The sequence below is a fragment of the Lagenorhynchus albirostris genome, chromosome 3 (assembly GCF_949774975.1).
Source record: "Lagenorhynchus albirostris chromosome 3, mLagAlb1.1, whole genome shotgun sequence".
Classification (NCBI taxonomy): Eukaryota; Metazoa; Chordata; class Mammalia; order Artiodactyla; family Delphinidae; genus Lagenorhynchus; species Lagenorhynchus albirostris.
Window position 1 is genome coordinate 76,671,468 of NC_083097.1, and position 12,128 is coordinate 76,683,595.

At 40.0% G+C, this 12,128-nt stretch overlaps 1 protein-coding gene across 1 annotated transcript in view; it reads left to right on the forward strand.

Moving 5' to 3' along the window:
- FAM81B (family with sequence similarity 81 member B) overlaps positions 1 to 12,128 on the forward strand; it is a 59,358-nt gene that overhangs the window by 8,410 nt on the left and 38,820 nt on the right. The window contains exons 3-4 of the mRNA XM_060146323.1: positions 2,977 to 3,080; positions 5,972 to 6,036. Coding sequence (XP_060002306.1) covers positions 2,977 to 3,080; positions 5,972 to 6,036 — 169 coding nt within the window. The remainder of the gene's footprint in view (positions 1 to 2,976; positions 3,081 to 5,971; positions 6,037 to 12,128) is intronic.

The window sequence follows — 12,128 nt, forward strand, 5'->3', positions numbered from 1 at the left end:
AGAAGACTAGACTGGGTAAAATTAGAATAGCCCAAGGAAAGGTGAAGGGCCCTAAGGGGTCCTCAGGTCCAAATGAGGTCTTTCCAGGAAAGATGGCCTGAGGGCACTTAGGACAACAGGTGAGAGGTGACATGAAAAGAAAAGGAAGTCGAGGAGGACATTACCAATGAGTACTGGCTACTGTGGCCCGGCGCTGATGAGGCTAGTTTAGCTGAGGACACAGCATTCAGCAGACACCCAGAGTCAGGGCTGCCACTGACCCATTGACACTCTTGTGTGAGTTAGAAATAGGCACCCCTTTCTCAAGACCCTTCCTTTACTTCCACTCATGAGAAAACTGGCCAAGTATACTTACCGTATTAGAATATTTTCTTGACCTACACTTGAAAATTTTTCAGGCAACAAATTGAAAATTTTGTTAGGCCTAACAAACATGAAAATCTGCACTGTTATTGTGTGCATGGTGCCCCCTAGGGTTGTGTAATGCACAACAGCACACAGCAATACTGTCTCCGCTGACCCTCAGCACTAACAAACCCACTTCACTGACCACCATCTCAAAATTATTCCTTTATGCCTATATTTACAGTAATATCAGAATATAATGTCATTTTAAGTTTTTAAGGTGGAAATTGAACATCATTGGCTTCTTTGCTTTAGGCTATACTCTTGGTAGCCCTGGATTAGGAGGGCTCTTTGAAGACCATTGACTTCCAGGAAGGATTTTCATACACATTCGGCAGGTGGGAATTCAGTGGTACATATATTTTACGTGCACTGTCCTATTAAAAGCCAAGCAGCCGGGTCTTCCCTGGTGGCGCAGTGGTTAAGGATCCTCCTGCCAATGCAGGGAACACGGGTTTGAGCCCTGGCCTGGGAAGATCCCACATGCTGTGAAGAAACTAAGTCCATGTGCCACAACTACTGAGCCCATGTGCTGCAGCTACTGAAGCCCGTGTGCCTAGAGCCTGTGCTCCACGACAAGAGAATCCACGGCAATGAGAAGCCCACGCACCGCAATGAAGCGTAGCCCCCGCTCGCCGCAACTGAAGAAAGCCTGCGTGCAGCAACGAGGACCCAACGCAGCCAAAGATAAAATAAATAAAAATAAATACATTAAAAAAATTTTGTAAAAAGCCAAGCAGCCATTTAGAGAACAAATAAGTTAGAATCTCATTTCACTGGGGCCCATTTTTCTAGCCAAATCCTATGGATTAGAAGCTCAAGTTAAGGAAAGAAAGAATCATAAGAAGTTATTTAGCAAAAGGTCAAATCCAGTTTTCCTTTCTCACAGACTCTATCCATTTCTTGGATAATTGCCACCTCGTGATATAATCACTGATAATAGCTACCATTTAGTGGATACCTAGCCTGGCACTCAGCTGGGTACTTTAAGTGTATCATCGCATTGAATCCTCTCAACCACCTTATGAGATCGATATTATTAGCTTCCCCTAACAGATGAGAAAACTGAGGCTTGAAGAAGGGAGGTAATTTTGCCCAAAGTAAATAGCCAGTAGGCTGAGAAGTCAGGGTCCTAACCAACTCCCTTAGCACCCATATCCACCTGCGCTCAGTCACTGGTGTGTCCGTCTCACTTGGCACTCTATAAAATGACAATTACAGTGGTGTCATGAGCGTTTTAGACTGCTTGCAGACCGTGAAATATTGTATCTCTAAGTTTTAGGGACTTAGCTTAACACTTGAAGACACACCATCGAAGCCAAAAATCATGTGTTCTTTTATCTGTGGGATCAAAATTTGTCATGCAGCATCCTGTACCTCCTGCATGTCCTCGGAGCAAGGCAAACTCAGCACCATCATTTGAAAAGTGACTCAGCCAATAACATCATTTCTGTATGTGAGGGTCAAGTGGTATTAGCAAAGTACGCAAATTCTAATTTTAAAACTCACGAAAATATTTCAGAGCTAAAACGATCCACATCTTTTTTAAACAAGCCAAATCACTGAACAAAATTTTGTCTACAAAGCCCAAGTTCACCCACCCACCTGTCATGGCTGCATTCTTCGTGATGCTCTCCCTGGTGGCCTAGAAAAGTTAGCTGCCTTAACTAGTATACTTAGAGGAAGATTCCAGAGTATGGCAGCATCTCATCTTCTTTGTCTAATTTGATGGAAAGTGGTCTCTTACCAAACGGTGAAGGTGAGATCAGGGGAAGGGTGTGAAATATCAGTTTAAAAATAACCACTTCCCATCCATTGAGACAAAGAGGTGTTGAAGGACCCAGTGATTTTTACAACACTGAGCATTAAGGAAAATACTTGAAGCTCCTAAATCCAGGGACTCAACGACTTAAAGAGTGAGAACCAACCCCACTGACATCACAGATCCTTCCTGCAGTCACAGTGTTGCTGGGCCACCCCAGGAAGATGCCCCAGAAACATGAAGACTTTAGTCTGGATGCGATCAAGACTCCTTAGTACTTTGGCTTTCTGGGAGAGAAAATTAAAAATATCTGTGCCCTTTCAAAAAAAATCCAATCAACAAAAAAATAAAGTCAGGAAATCAGGCATCAGGAGTTCCGGTATTTATCTCATGGATTACTCAAGGACTCTAAATTTCTCATACTTTGCTATCTTACTTGTATTTCTTCTTACATACAAACAAGGTAGCAAATCCCAAAGAAGATCCTCAGATGGCTTCGGCACAACAGGGTGAGGAATCATTTCCTATTATTTTAGAACAGCTTGATCTAAATGAGTGCATCTTAACAGTTTCCTGACTGTCTCATGGCAGTACCTGAGGTGATAAGCTCTTTCTGTAGGTGTGATGGGGACCTGGGAGAGAACTGGGGTGGGGAGAAGGGAAGAAGTTTAAAAGAAATTGGAAGCCTCCCTTTAAATTTCACTGTATGTATAGAAACTGCCCTCAATTTAAAAAAGTAGAAAATTGCCACCACTGCAAAAATTCACTTGCCATAGTTCCTAATCTGACTCAGCGTTCTGGTTGCCTAGATACGGATGTACACAGAAGTTCCTCCCTGACTGCCACTGCCGCGGAAGAGCCAGATGAACCTGATGGCCCCCTTGTTGGCTCAGCCAGTGACCAAGAAAAGAAAGCAAGTACTTTTAGATATTCATATTCAAAATAGAATATTTTGCTCAGCTTCTTTAAAGCTTAATGTTGCTTAGAGAGATCTAAGGAGTCCTGGAAGAGCTGCTTTTCTTTTCATTCTCCCACATCTCCTGTTTGTCCTGCTTTGCAAAAGTGACTGATGCCAGCACAAGCTGCAAAGAAAAATGTGTCGATACATTCATTGCACTGACTTTTAATATGTGGAGATAAAAATTAACAAAAATTTGACAATTATTTTTGTGAAGATTTAAAAGGAAAGATGGTAAACTCCAAGTGGAGACATTATCTCTAACCTAAAACAGAGAATAGCTAAATAGAATTTTTATTGGTATGGACTTGTCATATCTTCCCCATTAATGAAAAAGAACATTCAAATAAGCAAGGTTTTTAGACTTTGCATTGTAATTCTCAAACACCTGACCAGCAGATGCAGCCTCTTGTGATGGGAAGAGGACTGGAAAGCTAGCACAATGTCAAGGGCTGATTTTTGGTATCTATTGGCTGTACCACATATTGGCTGTGTGACTTGGACAATTACTTAAACTCTCCTGTTTCCTCTGCGGTGAAATGGGCTTATTTGGCCTATCAGATAAAGATGTGGAGTTTGAATGAGCCACTAAGATAAAGGACTTAGCAGGTAGGAAGGACATAGTCTGATTATTATCATAATCTATATGATCTTAAGTAAGTTCTGCCTCTGATCCTCAGATTCCTCACCTATAAAAATAATTATCTTAAGTTCTTTCTGTAATAAAGATTTCAGTTACTTAAGGTAACTATTGTTATCCATAAGTTAAAGGTAATGATTCCCACCTTAAAGGGCTATTTCAAGAATGAAATCACATCACATATGTGAAAGTATTTTATAGTCCATTAAGCCATAAAGCATTATTATGAAACAGATGAAAACTAATACATGTAAAATGTTCCCTAATAATCATAAAGTTGTTTGTGAAACAAATTTGATATAATTATGCTTAGTCTGTAGGAATAGGGATGGAAGAGCTGACATATTCAGTCAGCAAAAATATAAAAATTTAGTCTTAGATACATCAAAAAATTGCAGGAAGAGTAAATAAATATGCCACAATGTTAACAGCTTTTGCTTTAGAATTAACGAGAATTTTTTTTCTGTACCTTTTACTTTTTCTATATTTTTCCAAATTTCCCTGCATTGTCAGGTTTCGCATTTGTTACTTTACACGTATGTGAGTTGTAGGTGTGCTTTTAAGATGATGCTATTTATAGTCTTCAAATAAGACTTAAAAATGAACAAAATAAAAATAAAACAGATAAATAAATAAAACAGGCATATCCAATTGCTTCACCTCGGAAGGAGAAAGGAAGACAACAGGCCAGTAACGTAGTGCCCTTGGACACAGTATTCATCACACCCTTTCATTCCACAAGTACTCACAAAGGACTACTAGGTTCCAAACATACAAGGCCAGGGACCAGCCCACAGTCTCCCACAGGCCAGACTGTAGCAGCGGAGAGATGAGAAGGAAAGAGCTGCCGTTAAGTAGGTGGGGAGCCCAGGGCACAATACTGTTCCAGCTGGAATCCAGAGTGAAAACAGGAACCAGGGCAGAGGACCAATCCCATTCTCTAGGGAGTTAGGATGGTTTCCATAATGCGGACACCTGGGTGCCCAGTGCATTAGTAAATCCACTCTCTAAGGGAAGACCTGGCTTCAGAGCATCAGACCCATTGCAAACCCCACTCAGCACTGGGGAGAGAGGATCTAAAGCACAGTCACAGCGGCTCACTGGCTCCATCTGAGCAACCTCAAGGTTTTTCTGATTCCCACCACGGAGTGGGCTGGTCAGGAGAGCCTGATTATTGTCAGGTGTCCTATATTAGCTTCTTTGATAAGAAACTTACCTTACTTTTTTTCTTTAACTTTTATTGGAGGAGAGGGGTTCCAATTAAGCTTCTTTGGCCCTAAATTAAGAAGCAAAATGTGGTCGTTCCTAAGGCATTTGCAAAAGGAATGATTTCTGTAGTGGGTCTTAACATATTCTGCTCATCATTCTAGTATATAATAACGTAAACCAAGAAAAAATATCCTAGAAACATATTTTGCTTAAGTTTTTAACTGAGGTGGAATACAACTCATACTCTCCCTATTGAATCCAATTCAGTGAGAGGCTATTAAAATGAACGTAAATCTGTCTTGTTTTTTAAACTTAAATAAGAGAACATTAGAGGTTAAAACATTTTCAGCATAAGCAAAATAGTGAGTACATTTGGTAACCTCTTTCCTCCTAGAAATGCTACAAAATTATGAATTTTCATGCAAGTAGAACTTTCTAGTACCATTTTATTGAATTAGTTGTGTTCATACGGCCAACTATGTTTAACACTAGAAGTTATGTATGTAACTGTGCTCTGTACTTTTATTTCTCATTGACTATAAGAAACTGACATCCAGATTTCTTAGAAAACAAAATTATTTGAATAGACTACTTTTCTAGGTTTTGGCTTTGTTTTCAAAAATTAGCTGATTCCCCTCAGAATTCACCATGTCAGGAATAATTCACTCTATGAGGACATCTTTAGTAACTCCGCCAATAATCATTTGCTATTTCATTAAAAAATTATCCAAGAATAATCTATGGCTTTGACTTTTCCTGAAAATTTTTCTTAACTATGATACCAAATCTATGAAATGCAATACTCTAGAATCTTCCCAGAACTTGATTTTGATTTTAGCCTTGAGCAGTACAAATAGGGGCATGTGCAAGATTAACTGGGCTGGTGATCTATGATATATAGCACATATTTTGTTTTCAGTTAAAACATTATAAGATGGATAAGATTTCCCTGTAAAGTAGCTAATGATACATTTTAAACCCATGATCTTTGTTTTAGGTAAGATTATCTCCAGCCAAAATGTCAACCAAGAATTCTACAGCTCTAGTTGAATACGTTGACAAGTAAGTCTGTGAATTACAACAGTTTTAACTATTTACTATACTTGATGATTACGTTAGAAATTAAAGTGCCTGAATGAGATCTTTGAGTTCATCTAAACTAGTTCTCTGCTTTCAGAAGGACTGCATTAAAACATCTCAAGAAGACGGACCTCTCTCTCTTATTCCTCTCTGATTAACAGAAGAAGCCAATTTTACTGTTTCCTCTTTAAGTAACCTCCATAGGTTCCTATAGATTTATGAATAACACAACATAGGCAATGAATGACATACGACAAGATCGGATATAGTTAACTGTGACTTTCAAAATAAATCAAATAAATATGTTAACATTTCATGATAAAAACTCAGGAAATTTTGAAATATATTAAACTAATCATCAGAACGTTTTTGTTTCTGCTATTTACAGTGTCACACCTGGAGCTCATCCAGGGAAGGTCTACAAAAGGGGGAGAGCTCCAGGGACTTGGAAATATAGCATACAACTGATAACATGCACATTGTCCAAAAGATCCTAGAATTCCAATTTGTAAAGGAAGGATACAGGGCAAGGCATATTAGTTTGAGTTTCTATTTGAGTGTGTCAGAGGGGGATTCGGTCTGATGTGCGCATTAATGTTCTCAGGGCACTTGGGATTTAGTCTCAGGCTTTCCAGTAATTTTCTGCATGACTTCACGCAGTCCCATATGTCTCTGGGCTTGTTCTCTCATTTGCCAGATGAAGAGGCTGAACTAGAAACTCTCTAAGACCCACTCACTGTATCTTTAAAATAATTCTGATTCTAAAATATACATCATGACCACAGTGAAAAAAATTGACCAAAGAAAATGATTCAACATGAAAAGAAAATGGATTTTCATTTTTTAAATTACTTTTAACAATGAAGATGACAAAGTTTTAAAAATCACTAATATTACAGTATGTTCACAATTAAGAAATTCCCTGTTCCTTAGCCAGCTGAATTTAAGGCATTCCAAAAAGTTCAACCACAGTATTTCAGCCCCTCTTTTCATGCTACCCGTGATTTGTATTTGCTTATGTGACAATGAGGCTGTAATTTAGAGAATGGAACCAAACAAGGGGAAAGGGTTTGTTTTTGTTTTTGTTTTTGTTTTGCGGTACGTGGGCCTCTCACTGTTGTGGCCTCTCCCGTTGTGGAGCACAGGCTCCGGACGCACAGGCTCAGTAGCCATGGCTCACGAGCCTAACCGCTCTGCGGCATGTGGGATCTTCCCAGACCGGGGCACGAACCCGTGTCCCCTGCATCGGCAGGCGGACTCTCAACCACTGCGCCACCAGGGAAGCCCGAAAGGTTTTTTTAATGTTTAGAAATGAGACATTTGGATCGATGGCATTTTTTCTTAGTTAAGTACAATGAATGTGGTATGCACAAAAATAATTATTATAAAGATGTATTGGCTAACCTTGCTATCCAAGGAGAACACAAAGACCTATTCCCACCTGACTCTCCACATGACAAACAAAATAGAAATGGTTCTTCTGATCTGTCAAATTCCAGTATGAACCCAAGTGGATTTCTTTAGCTCAGGATGGTGACTTACATCATAGGAAATGAGAGAAAATTCCTGGAAGATGGCAACAAGCTTAAAACGAAATCCAAGGAAATTTTTGCCATTTCTTGGATTCCAGAGAAACTAAAATTAAGACAAAGGGAAAGAAGTAGTCTATAATTCAGAGCAAAAGCATGATGACCCCAACATTCATTTCCGCCGTGATCCCTCCCACATCCCTTCTCTTTTTGTCCAAGTCATATATCTAAGAACTTTCTATGTACTGCCTAAGATGGCTGGTTTTCCTTTGGTCTCACTCCTCTAATCTCCCAGAGCAGGCTGCAAACTCCCTAAAGGCAGGGACTCTCTGTCCTTAATGCTTTCTGATACCCCTACAGTAGCCTATCATGATGCATTGAATATCAATTCCTAAGGAACTGTAGTTGACAGATTTAACGGAGAATAATGGTGGAGCAATTGAATCTTTAGGGCTCTGCTTAGAGCAGCAGACTCCTGGGTAGCTGATTAACTGGAAAAGCAAAATGGCATCTGGGCATTTCAATCATCAGTGCAGATATTTTGAATTGACATATCGAATCCAACAAAATAAACATAAAAAACAATAATTTTAAAAATAACTTCTTCCTCACAGTCATTGTATGTATCGAATGGCAACAAATGTATTGATATGCAAGCAGAGTACTCACACAAGTAAAAGTCATTATCGATTCATTAAACAGCCTGAATATATGTTACATACTCTCAGAGGTTCTGCCTTATAAATCTATGTGGGCATATTTATAGGCAATACTAAAAACAAATAATAAAAACAACTGAAAAGAGTAAAAATTCAGCAACAAAAGAGATGATGCCTAGTCTATGAACAAGGTTTGGCTAGAGATGAGCACATTAAAAAGAAAGGCAGACTGAGCATGTACAGGGCCCTTCTCAGCCTCAGGCAGCTGGAGCATCACCCACACTTGCTAAATGTTAGGTCATATTAATAATCCATGCAGCAGGGGCAGGCAGAATGCTTGCAATCATTTCTAGGACAATTATGGTGACATTATATTAAAGGCAGTAAATAATTCTGATTTCCACATGTGTTTATAGATTCACAATGAACAGATGTCTGCTGAGTTCATGACGGTGTAGTCAATGCTCACTTAAGCTTAATTAAGCAGAAAAGCGCCAGAGGCTTTTTCTTTTTCTTCTGCTGGTAGAAGGAGCATGGCATGGAGGCTAGGCACCTAGGTCCACTCTTGAATCTGCCTGTAATCAGCTATGTGACCTTGAGAAAACTAAAATGTCTTTGCTTCTCCAGGCAATCTCTGCCGCCTCTATAAAATGGGGTGGGGTTTTAGGTGCCTGAGTCCCAAGGGCTGTCTCTGTTCAAGGTAAGACCCAGAATTCATTTCCAGAATGCAGATCAGAGCCACCACTACTTTCTATTTCTCAACTCTGCCCACAGTTTAAACTCATAAACACTCTTTTATGTAATAAAGTAAGTGGTTAAGATTTAAGAACATATGTTATTCCCCCACAGGATTTCATATGGTGTAGAAAACAAATACTGCCCATAAATTACTTTTTATTCTCCTTCAGTTAACTCTCCTGAAAAAAATAAGTTTCTCACCACTGAATCAAATAATTTCTAAGGTCTCTTCCCTCCCTTAGATTCTTTGGTCTTCAAAAACTGGTTATAACCATTTATTCACTTAACAAATATTTATTGACAATCTACTACATGCCAGGCACTATGCCAGGCACTTTGAGGGTTTTCAGTGAACAAAACAAAGACCCTGTCCTCATGGAGTTTGTTCTAGTAAGAGGAGGAGATACACATTGTTAGGTGGTCTGGCCAGGGTAGAGTTCATTGAGAAGTTAGCATTTGAGCAAAAACCAGGAGATGAGAAAGTGGGCCATGGGGACATACAGGGGAAAGCTAAGTTTCTAAGGCAGGAACACTCCTGTGGTGAGGCAGAAACAACACAGGGGCAAAAAGGACTGGAATAAAAAGGAGGGAAGTATAAACCCGAACTGTAATGCTATCTGGGCCAAGAAAATGAAATTGTTTTGTACTGAAGAGTTGTCCAGGCTGGGCTACAGCCAATATACATCTCAGGAATTCTCTCAGGAGTACATTTTGGGAAGATGCAGGTCTGGCTGACAGCCAAAGAATAGTATGCAAAATTTGGATGTATAAAACTATCAGTGAGTCAAACGGGCAAAATAATAAATTAGTAATGATCTCTACTTGTAAGTAGAATAGGACATTCAGGGGCTGGGAAGTATTCATTTTCAAGGTTTTTGTCTTAGTACCGTGGCAGCCATTTTATTATACTGTGATGCATTGCTTTTGTTGCTACTTGAAGACACATATTTCACATTAGAGTACACAGGAAAGGAAGACCAAACACTGTTGGTTGAGCTTTTTATGGGATAGGTCGTGTTAGGTTGGAGATCTCTTGGGTTTTATTTTGCAGTATCGTATCCATCTTCAAGGGCAACTAGCTTCCAGGTGAGAAAGCTCAAAATAGTCTGCATAGCTTCTAAAAAAAAGATACATGGGGCACTCTGGGATGTTAGCAAGTTACTTATTACCTGACAGACCCCCTCCCACCCTGCACAGTTCTCTAGCCCCACTGACCGCATTCAGCGTTAACGTTTCCAGCTCTTACTCCATGTTAATCATCTCATTTAATCCTCACAATAACCCTAAGAGGTGGAGAGTGTCACTATTTTAAAGATGAAGTCACTGGGGTTCACAGAGAAGTCAAATACTTGCCCAAGGTCACACAGTGCAATGACAGACCAAGATTCTAACACAGAAATCTGTGTCTACGTTATTCCAAAGCCTATTTTCTTAACCACTCGCTATCCACACCCCTTGCCAGCTATCTTCTCAACACACACACACATAGAGCCTGGGACATCGTCACCTCCAGCCCATCCCTCGCAGCATGGAAGATGTGAAGGCAGCCATATCTGATCTTCCTCCATGGGTGTCCCTGTGTGGGATGTAGGCAGCCTGGGAGGCACTACCATCAGCCACAGGGCAGTCTTTTACTCTCTCTCTGGCATCATCTCACTGTGCTGGGGGTGGACACAGCTACAGGAACTGGGCATTACCCACAGCACTCCCATATCAGTCCAGGCAGGAGCTGCCCACATGAAGCTTAGTTCCTCCCACTCCAGGAGGGATTGAATTCTTCCCACACCTGAGAGTTTCTGCTCAAGTGTGAGAACTGTGCTGAGGTGAGGCCGAGGCTAGTCTCAGTTCACTAGAGCAGAGAGGGAGCCCCTCCAACCTCCAACCTCTGGGACACTTAGTGCTCCACGGAGAGATGTGAGCCAAGCAAAGGTAACTGGGGTGAAAAATTACATGATGTTGGAAGCAAGTTTTATATATATATATATGTATGTATGTATATATATGTAAATGCAGAGGAATATATTTATATATACAAGTTATATATAACATTATATATAAACATATGCATCTTGAATACATATTTATATATGCAGACGAATATACATGTGTAAATATATATGCCATTTATATGTATATAACTATACCTATAAATATATATACCTTGAATATATATTTATATTTATATAAATATATGTAGAGGAATCAATATATCTTATCTCTCTGAGAAAAATTCAAATATAACAGGCAGAACTACTAACTGGTCTAAACAAATGTGCTGTGGTGTAGGGAAAAAGAGTCAAGGGGGCAGGTTGAAATGTTTCCCAGTTGGATTACTGATCATCTTTAAGCTTTAGCTTCCACCTAAATTGAGAAAAATTTTACTTATGCCAAGGACAAGTTGTGGGGATGAAATGAAATCATGTTTATGAAAGTGCTATGTTGACTATAAGCATCATGGAGAGATAAAACAGTAATAATAATAGATTCCTTACATTTCTCTTGGGCTAGAAGCTCCCCTCAAATAATTTACCATTTGTATTAGTTTCCTAGGGCTGCCACAATACAGTACCTCAAACTGGGTGGCTTCAAACAGTATTATCTCACAATCCTGGAGGTTAGAAGTCTGAAATCAAGGTGTCTGCAGGTTGATTCCTTCTGAGGGCTCTGGGGAGAACATGTCCCATTGGTCTCTCTTAGCTTCTGGTGACAGCCAGCAGGCCTGGTGTTCCTTGATTTGTAACTGCCTCGCTCCAGTCTCTGCCTCCACCTTCACGTGGTCTCCTCCTTGTGTCTCTGCCATCACACAGCCATCTTCTTACAAGGATATCAGTCATACTGGATTAGGGGCCCACCAACCCCGTAAGACCTCAGTAGGTATGACTAATCACATCTGCAATGACCTCTAAGGTCACATTCTGTGGTACGGGGTTGGGGGGGGGGGTTAGGACTTCAACATATCTTTTTGTGGGGACACAATTCAGCCCATGGCACCATCTAATCATTACTAATAATTAGAACAAGAACACACGTACGTGACCCTTGTAGACATTACAAAGCACTTCAGATACATTATGTAAATTGAAAACCTTCAGCCAAATAAGTAGGGCAGGAGTCATCTCCACAGGACAAATAAGGAGCTCGCTTCTGG